Source organism: Trematomus bernacchii, unplaced genomic scaffold (genome assembly GCF_902827165.1).
Source record: "Trematomus bernacchii unplaced genomic scaffold, fTreBer1.1, whole genome shotgun sequence".
Lineage (NCBI taxonomy): Eukaryota > Metazoa > Chordata > Actinopteri > Perciformes > Nototheniidae > Trematomus > Trematomus bernacchii.
In genome coordinates, this window is record NW_022987739.1 from 12288309 (window position 1) to 12307732 (window position 19424).

The 19424-nt window shown below is 40.4% G+C and overlaps 1 protein-coding gene across 1 annotated transcript in view; it reads right to left on the bottom strand.

Moving 5' to 3' along the window:
- The window catches only part of kdm4b (lysine (K)-specific demethylase 4B), a 46553-nt gene extending 27642 nt beyond the window's left edge, over positions 1-18911 (bottom strand). The window contains 7 exon segments of the mRNA XM_034147245.1: positions 1332-1381; positions 8561-8754; positions 9961-10075; positions 10860-11035; positions 13882-13961; positions 13964-14287; positions 18851-18911. Coding sequence (XP_034003136.1) covers positions 1332-1381; positions 8561-8754; positions 9961-10075; positions 10860-11035; positions 13882-13961; positions 13964-14261 — 913 coding nt within the window. The 5' untranslated portion in view covers positions 14262-14287; positions 18851-18911.
- Positions 18912-19424: the final 513 nt, after the last annotated feature.

The following is a 19424-nucleotide window of genomic DNA, read 5'->3' on the forward strand; positions in this document are numbered from 1 at the left end:
ATTTAGCAACACAGATGTTTTATCGAGTTACACTTGTGATTTCCCTGCTATGACAGTAAGTGTATTTATATAGTTCAACCCACAGTCTTTGATGACTGTGATTTAGTTATATTATTAATTATCTTATATTTATATATATATCACTGTAAATGATGCATTTAATATTACCTTTAATATTACCTGTACACTTTTTATTCCTTTTCAGATATTGCTTGTCCATCACAAGTCACATATTGTGCACATTTTCCAGACACTCCAGTAAAGAACAAGAATTGTGAGTGACAGGAGCTATGCATTTGTGATTATTGATTTTTTTTTCTCAGCTCTTCACAACAAGGACAAAAGGTTGGTCTATTAAATGTAGTTTGGATGGGGGCGACTCTCCGTCATCATCCTCACATCTTATACCTCACTCTGAGCAACTTGCCTTACACAAGTTAATCCTCATTGATCAAAGCAGGGGATAGGAGGAGAGGAGAACATGAGACTGGTGGGAATAAAAGGGAGCGGCGCAAGGACAACTCTTACGTCCAGGAGAGAGGTGCAGGGGGTTGGAGATTATTTATTTTTAAGCATTATTCATCTGTGTCACGCAAGATTCTCAGGATTCAGAACCAAAGAACATTCAGCAAAAATGTTTTGTTAACATAGGAAGAAAACATAGCAGTAGCAAAAGCCAATGACATGAACAATAATCCACCCATGCACCGTCCCAACTGAGTGGACTTTGTGAGGGATTTGTAGGTTTCCTCCAACTCATTTTGCAGATTAAACCTTCGATGCTGCTGGCTTCAGTTCCACCAGCCTCTCCTTCACATTCAGCATCTCCTGATATTTTTAGTACAAGTGACTGCACCCACTAAGTGCTTCAAGCTGCTCATCCTTCTCAGGCTCCATTTTAGCACAGCCAGGTGACAAGGAAATCAATGTCTGTGTATGTGGGGAGACATCAAGAGTGTCTCACCCCCTTCATACATGCAAATGAAAATCCAATGTGTGGCCCACAGCGTGTAGCACAGTGTTCACTGCGAGGACAGGCGTTTCAGCAAGACAAGAAACTGCCAAAAGGTTGTTTATTGAGAGTGATAAAGGGTTCTTAAAAGTGTTATGAATGCTCTGCTTAAAAGGAGTGAGACTTTCTATTCTCCTGTGAGGGAGAACCAGTAAGTGTGCTTTGGGTGTGTGCTGGCATGTGTACTGTGCATGTTAGTTCGAAGAATGTGTTTGGTCTGAAGCGCTTCACTTACAAAGCAAAAGCAGGCTGTGAGAAGAGTAAAATAAAAAACAAAACAAATGGAAATCATCATTTGAAAGCATCATACGGGTCTTACCTTGTGCTAACCTCTCCAGTCGCTTGCCGTGCTCAGGGGGGACGGCATACCTGCAGAGAAAAGGATACAAATGTCATTAGTTTAGCGTAATATTGGTATATTATTAAGAAAAGCTGTGTTTTTACCAGAAGGACACAATTTTGTCTTAAAAAAGTTGTTTTTGTACCCAATTTCTTTGAGATGCTGGGTCCCATTTCCCAAATCTTTCCCTTGCTTCAATATTCTTATCAACGAAACTACAAAACAATTATGATGTCATATAACCATTATTTTCTTCTATCCTCTGATGGTACTGAATAAAGTAAAAGCCACACAAAGCAATATTAATGGTCTTTTCATACATTTGTGTTCAAACTAAGAGTGTGTTTGGCTACCTAGCTGCAGCTAACTGTACGTACAGTTGCTTTGGTAAGTAACAATCACAAAATGCTACCTTAGATAACAGCATTGTGAAGATCATTTATTTTTAAAGTTATGATTTCAAGGGGAAAAGGACAGAGTGAAGAAAAAGATGAAATGGCTGGTGAAGGGCAGGACCAGGAGGGATTACTGTTTTGGGAGTGCTGGGTTATTTCACTGCCCTCAGCACTCACTTTAAGAAATTAAATCACCCATGACGTACACCTCACCAGCTTCCTTTATCTTCTCTTTTAAACATACATAGATCATGAAAACCACACAATATTATCAGTGGATGGTAGATATAGTTTGATATTATGTTGCTTTGATCTTTTGTTGTTTCTGCTTCGTTTTAAAACTGTGTAAATTAGCCATTAAGACTTTATTATCATGTTTAACGTTTTTCTTACTCTGCTTCTGTTTTATTAGTGTACACATACAGCAGCCCTGTGGCACTAGTTCTGAGTTGCTCCACAGGCAAAGTACTAACAAATGATCACAGTCTTTGTTAAAACGTGCAGCAAGAACTGTAAAATATGTACCATGACATCAAATATCGGATGCTACATGCAGAAAGCTAATTTATTTGTAAAAACAGAGTGGGAGGGAGACAGCAAAGCTCTAATCTGATCCGTTCATTTGTGAAGTTATTACCATAACGGTCTTTATTACTGCAATTATTTCCTCTGGGTTGCTTAAGCCTCCAGAGATCTCATGCAATGAACTATGGGTGGGGAAAAAAAGCCCCCATTTCTCCCTCCTTACTCAAGCCTCAACAACCACATGGATGTTCGAACAAAGGAAGGAAGAGAAGGAGAAAAAAGAAAGAACAAAGATGGAGAGATAATGAGAAGCAACAACACTTAAGGGGAGACATAAAAAGAATAAGCAGTAGCATAAGACGGAGTGAGAGAGAGACAGAGAGAGAGAGACAGAGAGAGAGAGAGAGAGAGAGAGAGAGAGAGAGAGAGAGAGACAGAGAGAGAGAAATAATAAACACAAGAAAGTAGCAGACAAAGTCAAATTCAGTCAGAGGTGCCGAGACACGGAGCCACACTGCCATCTGTAGACCAAAGCTGAGAATTCAGAGCGGAGCAGCCTTCTCCAATATCTATTATTTAAGCCTGGATTTACAAAAGTGCCTCACATCAGAGGCTCGATACCAAAGGCCTTCATGCTATTTGGGAATAACATTCAACAAGAAACCAATTTATTAAAAAGCAGAACATTATTTAAGAGTTGCCTTATTTAGTGATCAAATGCAGTAAACTATCCTCCGTTTCTTTGTGCTGGTTTCAAGATCATAACATTCTCTACATGAAAACATATTTAGTTAAAGGCTGGGTAAAATTGGCTAAGATATAAACAACAAAAGGCATAAATAGTAATGTTATCTAAATGTCAACTGTCTCTCTCTAAAGTCTTTGTATTTTCTTTGCTTTAAATTATTTTTTTTTAACGTTATACCTTCAGTCATTTTCTAGTAGTTAACTAGATCAGGCGCACTAACGCACTGAGCCACAGCCTCCCTATCCACTGCATTTACTTATGTTTTGAAAATGAAATTAATATTGATCTTCTTATCTTACTCATGGACAGTAAATGAGTACATACTCCTAAAATCAGAGTTATAAACTTTAACGTTTTTTTTCTCCTTAGGGAGCATTACATTGCAGAGCTTTCTATGTAACACTTAATCTATTTCCAATTAGGGAACAGGTCAGGCGATCCCTTCCATCCCAGTTTCAAACTAAACAAATCAGCCGATCTGCGTGCCTCCTCCTGCTCCCTCCCTCCTAAGGACCCGGTTGCCATGGTAGCAACACGTCCGTCTCTACGGCAGCAGGGAGACAAACCCACTAATAAAACAACGAACAGCAATGGAGGCTTGAACTTTTCCACCTATCTGAGGTAGAAGATAATTGATCTTCCTCTATCTGTGGCGCAGCAGTGTGGCTGGCAGACTGCATGTGTTAGTATGTTTGACGACTTGACAGACATGATATAAATATGTGCAATATTCTCAAATAGTTTCTAGCTCAAGTGTCTCAATGATGTGTCTCTTATTATTTGCTCCACTAAAATGTTGACAAGCATGTTTTTTGTTTAACATTATTAGAAAACGATATGCATCCCAGTAAGTCACAGCTGTCTTTACATCTGATCAAACATGTGAGGGGGTTTGTTTAATGCTTTGCATGAAAGACAGCACACTGCAATCATCTGATGAAGCAGAAGCTGGGAAGAAAAATAACTAGAAGGTTATTATTTATTTAAGTGTGGCCGAATTATACCAGGATTGGATGTTTGCAAAATAAGGTAACAGAAGAACAGGGACACCTCCAGTTATTTCCACTGAGTGTTCAGACTCAGATTTCCGTAACTATGTGTGTGTGTAAATATCTATATGTTACACACCACCCATGCCTGTGCATCAAGAGGGCACATTCTGACCTGAGGAGGCTCCTGGCAGCAAATCTCATGCCCCCTCAAAGTTTTCTTAAAATGTACAACAACATTGAACCCGCAGTTACAACCCAAATAACACTACATGCAGATCTGCAGCTCTCCATCTCCCTCTAGGAGTAAAAACTGTCAAACCACCGTGGTTCAGAACTTCAGGTCTACCGAGGAGGTTGAGGACTGATGGATTCATAATAAACTCCTGCCTTCCCGTGAACTGGCAGCTTGGGTACACTTCAAAATATCTTTCATTTCTTTTTCGTCAGCCTTTCCCTACCTTCCCTTCACGTGCTCCGAGGCAAATCTTTTATCTGACAGCAGAGCTGCCGGTGTGTGTTGGGGTAGAGGGGTGATTTAGAGGGTTTCAGCAGTGAAAATAAAGAGGAAAAGAATGATGGAAGGATAAAGACAGGAAGAAAGTGATATACTGCTAAGGCTGACATCTTTTACACGCCTACCAGTGTGTGTATGCATGTAGCAGTAGTCGTTATGGTGGGGTCTGACTTTGATGGGAGCCGAGTTGCAGGGGGAATGGACTTAATTTCACAAACGGCTGCACTATGAGAGCAGAGAGTGTGTGTGTGTGTGTGTGTGTGTGTGTGTGTGTGTGTGTGTGTGTGTGTGTGTGTGTGTGTGTGTGTGTGTGTGTGTGTGTGTGTGTGTGTGTGTGTGTGTGTGTGTGTGTGTGTGTGTGTGTTTTAAGGGGGCATGCTCTGTTTAACAGCCTGTAATTACCCCACTACACACAAGTGTAAAAGTGAAAATGATTCAATTTCAGTAAATTGAGGCTGGGAAGGCTTGGCTAGCACTGAGGGAGAGAGACGGAGAGAGAACAAAACCAGGCGAGAATTCAAAGAAAGGGAAGGGAAAATCACAGAAATTGCCAAAATAAAGGAAGAAAGTTCCAAAGCAAACAGTCAATATGCATAATGTTGACTAATGCAAACTGCAGACTCGTGATTGGGCAGATGTAACCTTCAAAAGCTATGCAGTCAGTGTGACATTTACACAAATAATGTATCCCAATAGTTTCAAAAATAAATGAATATAGATATTTTCATGTTACTAAACACTACTTGGTTTGATTTATTTTTCGTTTGCTTCATAAAGGTTATAGCACACTTTGTCATAGGGCTGTGCAATTAATCGTATTTTAATCGCAATTACGATTTTGGCCTGCCACAATTACGAAAACAACATAATCGAAAAAAACGATTATTTTGCTTTGCTAGGTTGTGACAGTGCACTGAAACATATTTGATCAAATGTATTTGTATTTATCATATTTATATATGTTTAGTAGCTTGTTGAAGTGCGATCCAAAATATTTGTTGATCTTGTTTATTGGTATTTATTATTTTGATATTATTTATTTAAATGTAGATATAAATGTATCATTTATTTTTGTATTGGTTTTTCAGTTGAATTATACGCTCAGGGAAATCAACAGTTAAAAAGATACTGTTCAAATTATTATTTGTATTTAAAAGTTCAATAAATGGATGTTTTCAAAGTCATGAATAATCGTATTTAATAATCGTGATATCAATTATTGACCAAAATAATCGTGATTATGATTTTTGCCATAATCGCACAGCCCTACTTTGTCATGCCGTTCTGTGAAAAGAGGAGAGGCGTCTGAATTAAGTATTAGATTTAATTTATTTGGATTTTTATCAAGCGACTGTCTACAAAGGAAAAATTGGAAATCTGCAGTAGACAAGTCTGCAGGAGAGTCTTAAGCCTGTAATACAGAACTTTTGTCTCCCCTCTCTGGCACTGAGAATAATGACACTGACACAGTTTCCTATAAGGTGTGCCTGCAGGTGAGCTCACTGTATCCCTCATCTCCCTCCAGGAGCGCTCTCTTTCAAGTCCTCCCATGCAAATGAAGGGAAAGAAAAGGGCAAACAATGGTTGTTTGCTTTCCTGTTTTTACTTTATTCCTTCCTCTGAAATTAGTGTTTTATTTTTTCATCTAGATCTTCCACTTCAGAAACTGTTTTGGACGCTTCTTATGATTTCCTCTATAGCTTTTGTCATACACCCAGCAGCTGTGATGTGGCTGTGGACTCGCACACGGAGTACACACACATACAACCACACATTTACAGTGAGATGGGAAAAGACAGATTTTAATGAGGTGGCATCACAGAGAGGTAGAGCTGCAGGAGGCAGAGAGGAGATGGAGAAAGTTGGAGGGGACACATACTGTGACGAAAAGGAAGACAGGTGAGAGAGCATACTGAGAAACAAACACACACACACAAACACGCAGGTAATACTGAATTTCTGAAATCTCCAAGGCTCGGTTGGCTCTGCTCACCTGCAGTGCCATGGATGGAAACAATATGGCGGTAAATAATGGAAAATAAATCAAGGGGCAGAAAAGGAAAGAAAATATTTTTTCTGGAGGTACCAAGGACCTTCAGAGGTGAGTGACAGAAGCAGAAAGAAACATAGTAATGATGCACAGGATTGAAAGCAAGCGAGCGAAATAGCTCAGAGCTATACCCATACCCTGGTCGATACAGATGTTTTTTTCTTTCTGTGTATTCGTGTGTTGAGTTTACAATGAAACCTGAAATTTCACAACGCCTGTGAAAATCGGGTCAAGATATAATGGTTTTCTTTCGTGCAACATTTCTCAGACGTTGAGAATAAATTGCAATTCTTAAAAAACAGGGAACCAATCATAATGAAAGTGGAAACTTTCCAAAACAATTCCTAAACATAACAGCTGGAAATAGTAGAAGAAGAGTAGAATTGTTTGTACAAATATCTTAAAAGGTCAAACCCGATTTAAAAGCAGAAGAATGTCAAGTTCGATCAGGAGTGTGAGCACTTCACGGTAGCACAAATAAACAACAATATAGTCCACAGCAGAGATTTAGTAGTATGTGAAGCGTGATGTTGCTAGAAAACAAGAATTCAAGAACACTGTAGATTCAGTTGTGAGGACTTTGTGATGTTTACTTTCCAAAAGAAACATCCCAACCTGTACTGACTGGACTGATTCCCTGAGACAAACGCGTTGAGGATGTACACTACGGAGAATGTGAAACAGCAGGGAAGGTGACAGAGGAAAAACCTGGGCTGCTGGGACAGAAGCTTCCTCTTGGTCTAGCGTTAGCGTGCGTGTGCGTGTGCGTGTGCGTGTGTGTGTGTGCGATTCATCATGGCAGCCCTATCTCAACCAAACAGGCAGATTATGTTCCTGTCAGGCTTCACATGGACTTTAGATGGTGCCGTCAACCACCGTAGGACTTGAGATGCTATCAGAGAGGCAGCGTCTCTCAGCTGTTGGTATGCCCGCAGAGCAAGCAACATGTCAGCTGCCGTTTATCACACAGATTCTGATCCAACCAGTTTTATAACAGCAAAACATGTCAAAACTGTAACAAAGCCTGGTGCCGTGTTCCTTTACTTAAGGCAAGATAAATGACTAAAAGCTAAAAAAAAATATCATATAAGTGAAAAAAATATTATAATCTGATTTCCTCAGCTGCTTTGTTATTATTCAAAGAAACATTGAGTAAAAAAGAGACCAGTCCAGACCACAGCTGATGATGGTTGCAATGGTACGAGAGGCATTAATTCAATTTAGAACCTTATAAAGTGAGATAAAATCATGTTTTTTGCAGGGTCTCTTATGCAAAATGTACAGAATAATAATAACCAATGGGTGATCACTGTTGGATTGGTCAAGCATAATCAGTTATTGAAAGTGATTAGAGAAAGTATATCAGAGTTTAGCCCAACAGTGGCTTGTGTTTTTGATGTGCTGAAGCTTCCTATCAATGCATAGCTCTACTTCTGACAACTAAAGTTCAGCCTCTTTTGTCTGTATAGTTTAAAGTGGACCTATCATGCTATATTTGAATAATATAGTGTAGGACCATACCTATATAAGGCATATTTATACTTTTTTTTTTTCAAAATACCAAACAGATCATGCATTTTAGCCATGCCTCATTTTGCTCAATTTGACAATTTCTAGCTCTGGGCAGATTCAGTGAGAACAGCACCATCTACTGGCCTGGCATATGTACTACAGCATCTCCAGCGCTTTCGAACGGCAATGGCCGTGGCTGTCTCCTCCTGATTGGTGGAGTTGGCCCAATAGCCGTAGGGCCACTGTCCTGACGTCAGGACAGTGTTCAAATCTGGATCAGTTTTTATCAGATCCGTTGCAGCCCCTTTTTTAGAGATTTGGGTATGGAGGAAAATAGAGAGGGTTGTGTTTTCTGACACTTGGTGAGTTCCCTGGAACACCGGGGACACATATTCATGTATAAAAGACGTACAAAAGTGCATTTTGCATGTTAGGTCCCCTTTAAGTGATACTAATAACAGAAATGACTGACCATGACTTTGACTGTCCAAAGTGGAGGTAGTTGATGCTGTAGAGGTCCATGTCCTCAGTGTGCCAGGCAAATGTGGTCTTCCACATCCCAAAGTACATGTAGGGAGTGTTGACCCCCTCAATGACGATGCCACACTCCTGCTCCACCATATCCAGCAGCGTGTTCAGACGGCCGATGTTCCACTCTTGAATGTCCTGAAGGTAGAAGAAAGGATTTGTTTGATTAGCCTCAACATAGTAGTCTGAAACACACACAAACATTCATATACACACACAGGTCCTCCAAAGCCTATCAACAGCCACATGATGGTGCTGTAGTCACAGTCAAATGTAGCTACAGAATAACTAGTGTTTAATCTAGTGTTTAAATTGTTTTAATACATACAAGTCCTAAAATCCCAATCGCAAAAGCACCTGTCTGCCACAAGGACACAATAATACATTTAACAATTATTCAATGTATTTAAGATATAAATCCTATATTATTCTTAATAAATGTTTTTTTTTTCTTCATGAAATCACTGAGTACCAGACATATCTAATGGCGCATTTCCACCACACGGTCGGCCTCGGCCACGCTCGGTACTGCTTGGCCACGTTGGGCCTTAACAGGGCCGGCTCACTTCATGCTGCGCTTCCATTACAGTTTAGGAACTGGGGTAGTTACTATAGTAACGCAGTGTAGGCGGAGCCGTGACGTCATCTTCAATGAGAACCCCAGAAAAACAACACAGCCGTTAGCAGTTAGCACTCAGAGCTCACAGCTCCTTATATATGTTCAGAAACTCGACAAAAGTTAAACAAGTACACACCACAGACTGCCTGTGTCATGACGAGTACAGTCGCTGCTTTATTTATGTCTGTATAGGCCGTTGTTGTGAGTGTGGACGGTCGGAGCATATACTGCGTTAGCTTAGCCAATCTCCATTTAGAAAACACGAATTTTAAAAGGTTTTTCGCCTGCCGTCTGTCTGCAGACTTGACAAAGCATTAATTCATGGTTTTTACTAACCGGTATCAGTATGTTGTTACTTCGGCATCATTTTGAAACGTGTATTACAATTAAATCACGCTCAAATATGTCCATCTTGTTGTAGTTGTAGCCCCCTTGCCAGCGATGCTCTCTCTAGTTTAGCATACTCAGCCCGACTCAGCCCTGTTTGTTGGCCCCGATAGAACCACAATTTTGTCGGGCCAGAAAAGAGGTGAAAAAGTGGCCGGGCCGGGCCGTAACTAGGCCTGGTGGAAGCGCAACCAAAAACGGGCACGACACGACACGCTTAAACCGCGCTCCGCGCCATGGTGGAAATGCGCCATAATACTCCTGATCAAAGTATCTAGCAGGGTTGGCAAATCCACCCCAGCACTCACACACTTCTTGGGAACACACACAACCCTCACCTCATCATAGATGGAGCCACTGACATCGGCACCATAAATTGGCGACACAAATGTCAGGTTTTTCCAGTACTTCCTCTCCAGGTCATCAAAATCTTTGTGCCGGGGTGTGCAGTACCTGAAAAAGGAAACAGGAGACATGAGCAGCGAGTAGGGAGACAGAACTTCAACCAAACCTGCAATAATGTTGACAGGCATCCACCTTTATGAGCAGTCAGTTATTAATCACTGTTACTTTAAGGGGGGCCAAAGGACCCACATAAGGTCAATACATATTCATGATAATGACACTGTTCCTGCTGCAGAAATATCATTTCTTACAATATGTTTTTAACTTCTATACAGCAGAAATGTAAAAATAATGAGGACAGTGTTCCTGTTTTTATATGCAATATATCATCATTATTATGATTATTTGTTCTTATTAGTAGTAATTTACATGCCCATCCCTGTAGTACAATCCTCAACAAAAATGTGGTTAAACTTGTATCTTTATTCAACTTAATTTAAGCATACAACAGCCACTAGAGGGCATAGAAGGGTTGATACAGTGCCTATAAAAAGTACTTGGTAACATTTGGTATTTTTTTGTGGTTTTCTAAATTTAAATCGATTATATTTTTTAAACACTGCTCCTGCTTTACAGGAATCCAAAAGAATCACCTTTGAGGAAAAAATCAGCTGCCCCTTAGTAAATGTATCCTCAAATGTTGACAAAACTCAGCAGAAAACAAACACTTTTGGTCTTGCTAGAGGAGTTACAGGCCCATCATAGATCAATCATTGATAGTGATGTTAGTTTTGTCATTAGTCTCAATCACTTCTCAACACATAGTTATGCTATTACTACAAATATAAAACAGTAACCACGTTTATAAATAAGGCCTCTGCACCCGACTTACTTTTTGCTGTTGGCCAGCTTGCGGTACTCGCCCACGGTCATAGACTTCTTCTGGATGTTGTACTGGGTGAACAGACCCGACTGTCCGGTCACCACCTGCATGATGGGAGCTGGAATCACCATGTCCTCGATGGTGTCGTAGCACCTCCGCGGCTTCCAGCCCTCTGGGGGAATCACCTGGTGGAGGAAACAAATTGTTAGTTTTCATGATTCTATTCAGTAGGATGACATTCAAATTGAGTGTTTTTACAATGACCTGAAGCCACATGCAGCTAGGTCTTAACCCACAGTCCATCCTAGTCTTATTGTAATTTATTTGGTACAGGACAGGACATTCAATATGTTTTTCATTTAACTGAACTGAACAATTGATACTTAAATAACCAGATAATACCAATCTGTTCATTACTCAGGGTATATGCAGGAATCCTGAAGTCAGATGTAATACCTTTTAAGACCTTTTTTAAGACCCTTCCCATACATTTTAAGACCTCATCGCAACTTCGAGTTCTAACCGGTTACATTGGCGACACACTTTACCTCACATTTACTATGTACAGTATTTATTGTAAGATAGCATAACTAAACAGCTTGTGATAACTCCTTATCACAGATAGAACAAAGCACAAGAGAATGAATTGTGTGAACCAACCCAATGCAAGGTTTATTAGAAAAAGAAACCATTAGAAAGTACGATTTGATTTAGGCATTGTTCCCAAGAGATAAAACAGACAGACTACTGAAGCCTCCTCTCCACATGAACTTCAACCTCTCTGTCAAGGTCAGGTTTAATGCAGTATGCTGCTTTGTTGCTTCTGTAGACACACTTTGTGCTCTTTCATTCCAGTAAAACTCCTCAGAAACCAGTATTTGACCAATAAACAAAACTTTGAACTATGAAATATATTAAACTTTGGTGAGCTTCAGCGGGGTAATGCCATATAGGAGCTCCCTCACAAATACCCAGGGGTTAAATTGGGCCGGGCTGTCCGGGGCTAAGCCGCGGCACATAGAACGATGCTCTGACGTCATCACCCTCGCACATTTGTCATATGTTTACAAAAAACGATATATGTTAAGACTTTTCTCGTTCTTAATATAGACTATATTTAGGGTCGACATGTGTTGATTTTACTTTAAAATAGCAGATCTCTGTGACCGGATATAGTTTGTTTTGCTTAGTGAACGTGTGTCTCTTCCTTGGAGGAGCAGCATCGCCCGGACTCCGCTGCTCCGTCTGCAGAGAGTCTGCACTGCAGCGGTGTGTTTCAGCAACGTGCAGTCAGGGGGGAGGCACGGATTGGCCATCGGGAGAGTCAGGACTTTTAATAGCCTTCATTTTCGCTAAATTGATTTATCAACTTTTAATACTTTTTAAGACTCCACTGAATACTTATTTGTGACAACCTAACATAAATGGCCAAATATTTGCTGATTTCAGTTTTCTCAAATAAAAAACATACAATTTAAAGACAAAATATAATAGTTTGGGTTTGTTAGTTGTTAATTAAGCAAGTTTTTCAAGACCCCACTATGTGCTTTTGTAGCTTGCGAAAGACATCAATACAAATATAAAATAAAAGCTTGGCTCTGAAAAATTGAGTAGGAATAGACACTAGATGATGATGTGATTAAATATGTAATGTTACCATCAGGGGCCTCATTTATAACGCCTTGCGTAGGATTGACGTAGGAAGGTTGCTTACGTAGTACAAAGCACAAAAATAGGTACATACATTTTCCGCCATTTTCCGATTCACAAAACATTGCGTACCGGCGAGGGAAGTGCGTACGGCACTCCCTACGCCTGTTTCCCTTGATAAATCACAATCGACTCGTAACGCCCATATTTGCCTATACATAGTCAAAGAAACGCCCATTCATTCATTCATTTTGACTGACTGCATGAAGAAGATCGCAGGAAATTACGATAGAACAGCTAAAAAAGACATCTCACACCGGTGTCAGATTTTGGTTATTGTGGGGAGGTCGAGATAAATCATATGTTTGGTGGATGCAGTTTGAACCAGAGTAGCAGCATGGAGGTCGGATCGTCACAAAATAAATAAATAAGTGGTCCGAAAAAAGTTAATGACAAAAAAAATACACATAACCTTCCTTAGGCAGTGTGTTTGTCCCGGGGACAGGAGACACCCCCTTGATGAGAAACTGTAAGAAATGATCGGGGAATCCCTGCCGGAGTGGAGTCATGACGACTGGGATCTGAATTATTTTGTTGTATTTGGTGGTTTGTGTTCCAGCTGTCGATCAGCAACTATATATCCATTAATCCACCAGTTAAAGGAAATACAACTAATGGGTTGTGTTATATTAGCTGTACAATTTACCACATATGGTGTTCTTAGTTTCCATACCTCCTGTGTTTTGACGAGCGACTTATCAAGTCTTGGCAAACAGCATAAAACACGATTAAACGTGATAGTATATAAAACCATGCTCGTATCTACAACCTATAGAAATGCAAAACGGCGTCAGTTTATTCTGTCCTCCTGCTTACCGCATCATTTATGAGAAAACATTTCATAACATTAACACAACATATTCGAGGTGGTTTTAAATAGCATCCGTATTATTTCTCCAAGTTATGTTTTGTGTGCACTGAGGAGTCTCAAACAGGCGTTTGTTTAAATCATTTTAAGATTGGCTTTAATCAATGTTTGAAAAGAATTCTTCATATTTGATAAATGAGGTGTAACATTTTATTTATGGTATTATTTCCACATATTTCTCCTCCATTCTTCCTTCTGCCAACGGTGTCGCAGTTTCTCGTCTCTCCCGTTTGTGTGCTTAGTGCGTACGCATGGGTTAGAGTTTGTGTGGAGGACAGCACATTTTCCCGTCAAGTTAGTATTTTATAAATCGCAAACATTGCGTAGAAACTGGCGTACGCCATTTTTTGAGCGTATATCCCTTTATAAATGAGGCCCCAGACCTTACAATAACAGAAGTGTAGAAAGGACAACAATATGTGAGTGTAAGTGTGAGAGTGAACGTGTCCTCACCTTTGCCAGTCCAGCCCGGTGAGCCCCTTGACTCTCCATGTAGACGATGTATTTGGCAAAGTCTTTGAACTCCTCCACGGTGGCCTGAAGGTCATGATCTTACAGCTTGGGTTCTTAGCGCTGTCCGGCAGCAGGGGGGCTGGGGGCAGCTCAGAGCCTGGCACAGGGCCGGGGGCCTTGTCTGGGTTCGTAGGCGGAGCCGGGATGTGATCTGGGGCAGCATCGGGTTCCGAGGTCAGCGCTGTGTCTGGGATTTCTGGTATTGCTGGCTCCTGGCTGGAAATCTGGTCCTGGGCTTCACTGGTGCCAAGGGCAGGAGGGGAGGCCGAGGGGGCAGGGTCAGGAGCCAGCACCGTGTCCATGGACATCTCGGTAGCCATAGGGTCTTTCAGGATTGCAGGTAAACCTGTAAGGGAGAGCATGGGAAATCAGGGAATATTAAAAGGTAACCTATTATGCAAAATCCACTTTTTCATGTCAAAAGAGTTGCTCTCTTTTTGTCCTGATCCATTTATATAAAAAACCTGTCTGAAAAAAAAGCTGATCAGATTTCGGCCACTTTATGATGTCATAACGTTTTTTTGGCTTATGTAACCATTAGCCAATAACCAATAACCAACCAAGGTAACCCCCCCCTATCTTATCACCTGAATGTCCTCCTAGAGCACCATTGTGTTCTTTTTAACCAAATATCTCTCAGAGGGGAAACAGGGCTGAAACAGAGGGGATTATGGGATGCTGCAATGCATGATCTGTTTGGTATTTGGAGCCAAACACCTTTGTACATATTTGAGACCTATAATATATTGATGAAAAACAGTCTAATAGGGGACCTATTAGTCTGAGCAGCCACCAAAAATGGAGGACACATTCGTTTTCAGAAGGGGGTCAGAAATTGAAATAACATGACCATATGAGCAAGCATGATTTTTAAAGATATAACTAAGGTGACACATTGGCCAAAACGAGCATTAAGTCCTAGTAGAGTAGCTGTCTAAATAAGCTGGTATGTTCCAAGTTTCTGTTTCACAGTTGACATCCATACTAATCAAAGTTTCACTAGTGTGTATAGAAACAAAATGCTTATCTTGACAAAGCTTGAAATTGTTTAATCATGTAATTTTCCGAGCAAAAAATACAAAACTTTACCTGGTTTAAATGGTAAAATGGTAAATGGACTGTACTTATATCAGAGCGCTTTACATAGTTCGAGTCATTCACCCATTCACACCTCATTCATGCAGAGCAGTACCACTTGCTCTAGGGAGGCTAACATTCACACACATTGGCCATGAGGGAGAAACTCAGGGTTAAGTATCGCGTTCACAAGCTGGGATCAAACCCACAACCTTCTGGTTCAAAGATGACCGCAATCCTTCGCAGCCAGTTGCACAGTCGTTTAACTTTAAAATTGCAAGGTTTTTGGAAAGGGTGAGTATCTATATAGCTTATAGGAAAGTGTTGCACAGCATCCCAGCGCATCATCGAAAAAGCACTCCTGCTGCACATGGCTTTTATTGATATAACAACAATATCATGACAACCCATCGCCATATCAAATGCGTTGTATGACAGACAAGCATCCCCCCTTTGCTTTTAAAAGTGTATAGGGCTACTACCTATTTATTATTATTCAGCATTAGCACAAACCAGAAGATTGCCTGAAGGAGAGTGACGGTCACGACTCCAGCACATTCCTAAAATGTCAGACATTTGGAGGTAAAAAAAAACACCCAGGCTAATAGCTGGATGTGCTCAAAACAATCTAGTGATATGTTGTTATAAGGCGCAAATGCATCTGTCGCTCAAAGCTGCCTGTAACACATATTGTAATGTTATAGTGTTATTAATCATTTTGGTTACAGCCCTGATATATTAAACATACAGTAGCTAGCTCTTATTTCATATAGCATTGTCCCTCGTGTGCCCAAACTTACAGGAAGAAATAATAAATAAAAAGACCAAATGCAGTACCTCTGTGGTGTACTGCTGTGTAACTGTAATGTTTGCTTGGGTGTTTCAATTAATTTGTTTCATAGTTATTTGTTTTTGGATTGCCATTAAAGCAAACGGCTAATACAACAGGTTATTTTTTTCTCACCATACTTTCATCCGCCAGTTTCCCTTATATCTCTCTCCCACAGAATCTCCCCCTTTATCTGACTCTTTTAATACCTATCAGGAAGCCTTGTAACTCCCCTTGCTGTAATATTGACATTGCTGGAAACAAGTTTAACCTTACTGTGTAAATGTTAGTTGTAAAGAAATGTAAGCGTCCCTGAGGCTTCTGTTTGACAAACCACAACCTTTAGTACAACAAACCCCCCCCCCCCCCCCCCCCCCCCCCCCCCCCCGATAGCTCATAGGTGAGTGAGGTCAGTCAAATAACTACATCTAGAAACAGACTTCTCGAGGAGAAAAAAACATTAGACCAGGAACTTAAATATGAAGTTGAAACAATGAGTCTGTTATTTGTATTCACTCAAAGAAGATATTGATTTCCCTGTTCCCTGTGTCATTTTGGGTTCTGGGAACTTGGGACATGCATTTTACCGACTCCTGACTGATTTTGTAGACTGAATAATTCATAGAAATAGAAAATTGACAGACAGAATTAATAGTTGCAGCCCTACTGAATATAGAAGTAGAACCCCTTGGTTCCTAAAAAAGTTTTTAACGTTCCTAAAAAATTACTACACATAAAAAGAGGTGACAGGTGTGATACAAGACAAATGGATAGCAGTTATTGTATTACTACGAATCAAAGAACTTGGAGAAAAGCAGTTTTTTGTGGCTGAAACAGGATGTGCATATGCCCCAAACACTTGTCGTTTATACGCTATAGTCCAACTCAGATGGTAGCAATATGCGTCTAGCTGTATTCCAACAGTGTTTGACTGACATTTAATTTACCAAGGCATCAAACAAATGTGTAAACTGGCCTATTGAGACAAAAACAGATTGAAAGGCAGGTTCTCAACAACATTGAGGAAGCCTGCAACTGCAGTGTTAGACAAATAAATAACTAATGCTAAGAGTTTAGAGGCTGCTGGTATGCATCAATAGTCAGTCGTAGAAAACAATGTGCCTGCCATTTGCATTTCAAAGGCTCTGACACAACAAGCCTAGGTTGGCTTCCCTCAAACTTCAGGCCCTTTTGATTGACAAATACAGAGTACTGCCGCTCCCTGGTATGAAAAGTAATTATCTTTCCACACAGGCGCAGAACCTGCATGCTAGTTTGCCATTGGCTGTATTATTTGCAGTGTATTGACAGGGACTTCTTGGCCAAGAAGCAGGCAACACGAGGCAACACAGTTGGATTCATCATTAGAAAAATCAACAGGTCAAAGTCTTGTGATGCAGAATTACTGTCATTTGTAATATCAACAATATGCCACAACTTGAGTCCCCTAACAATAACACTCATGACAAACAGGTCACTGTTTTGTGTTTATGTATATTTTGAATACATTTTCAAACATGTGTATATATATATATTCTGCATTTTGTGATGTATGTTTTTTATCGGAAACATTCAAACCAAGGTTCATAATGTAATGTGAATCTTGTTTACTGTTACAACCCTAGTACTTTGGAATGTGATCAATTTCAGGAATAATAAAAGTCCCTTACTACTTACTTAAAACATATTTTTAAAGGAGAGGGGGGATGTTTGGCCTAAAGATTGGCCCTTCAGAAACTATTAACCCATTTTAACTGTGCTCTGCAACACTTGGCTTGGATAGTGCAAAATATTGTTTCTGACTAAAACACATAACTTCCTCCCTAAATATGCACTTCTCATGCATGACCACATATAGCCTACATGTGTTAGTTCCTCATACAAAGCAAGCCAAATGGGGACAATTTAACTATTAATTTGCATCTAGCATGCAAACACTGACAAGCAGGACACACAGCTCTTAAAAACGACACAGTCAGGTTTCAAGCGAGAGGAAGTTATATTTAGCTGGATTTAATACAAGACATTTGTAAACAAACCCCACTCAAACAGTAATGATTCCTGCTCAGTGAATGAGAAAGGTATCTCTTCCGGATGAGCCGCTTGTCATAAACCGATAAGTCACTCATCCAAAATGTAGTAATGTTGTCAAAAAGCAATGACCCCCTTGAACCAGGACTGATCTCTTCAGTGGATCATGTCAGGCCCCACAACAAAAAGGGGCCTACACAGCCCCTTTAAATCTATCTTGGCCTACAACTTGTCTCAATATTACAGAACACTGCCCTCCTTACTAAAAACCGTAATGATAATAGTTCTGAACAGCATGTATCCCCCTTGATAGGTGGTTCAAGACTCTGACTTGGTGAGAGTAAAAAGACGCTGCTCGATTTAAAGAAGGAGTAATTACAGGCTGCTCCTGCTAAGATGGCTATACACAACTAACATAAGCTCTTAGCATTTTATCCAAGAAGACAAGAACAACAACCAGAGCCAAAGCGCTTTATAATGAGTAAAATGTGTTGCGTTTAACCACACGTCACCGGTTATTAGGGTTTAACTTCATGTATGTTGAGCTAACGCTGGTTAGCTCCTTGCTAGGCAGCTACTTACATATATGCATTTAGAAAACACAAAAACACTGCGACGACAGCCATCACACAACACAATTACACGAGAATACGTTCATTGCGTTTGCATAAAATGAATTCCGTTTGAGAAATATTACCTCCTGCAGCAAACGTATAGTCCTCTCCTTGTTTTTTTTAATCGATTTGGTTTCGATTTGTAAAAAAAACCCTGTATGGATTTTGCTCTAGCATTAGCTAACTGAGGGGCTATTTAGAGTCACGCCCACCTCAAAAAACAGGGTTTGTGATTGGTCAAATCACACGGATTTGACCAAGTATTCTTGTTCATCAACCCGACGATATGGTTGGTTTATTTGGTTATAGACACACACATCAACCAATGGCAGAAGACGCTCAGTACTACTTTGCTTACCATAGATAGTGTGTGCACGTCACGCACGTCGACAATGCCGGGACTGCTGTGTTGACCATGGCCCTTTCTCATGTCTTCAAATGTTCCTCCTCGACTCCCCTCCTCGACTCCTATCCTCGAGACTTAGTCCCGCCCACAGGAGATGCGAGCGGAGGAGCCGAGGAGGGGAACCGAGGAGAGAGGAGGGGAAGCAGCAGGCGGTTAGAGAAATGAGAACTCCTCTCCTCTGAGCGGTCATTTTAAAGAGACGTCCATTAATGATGACAGGAGGCACAGCAGCCCTCTGTCTGATGGACAGATGTGTTCATGACGACTTATATATTTACTTTGAATTCATTCACAGTGCGGTATAATGAGACAATAACAGGCTACAGATGCGGACATACACACAGACACACAGACACACACACACACACACACACACACACACACACACACACACATATATGTATATATTTATATAAATATATACAATTTCAGAATCAAACAGAGCACTCTCATAATAACGTAACACTATCAGAGACTGGATATATCCCCCCCCCCCCCTCTCTGGTCGCTACAATGAGGGAAATAT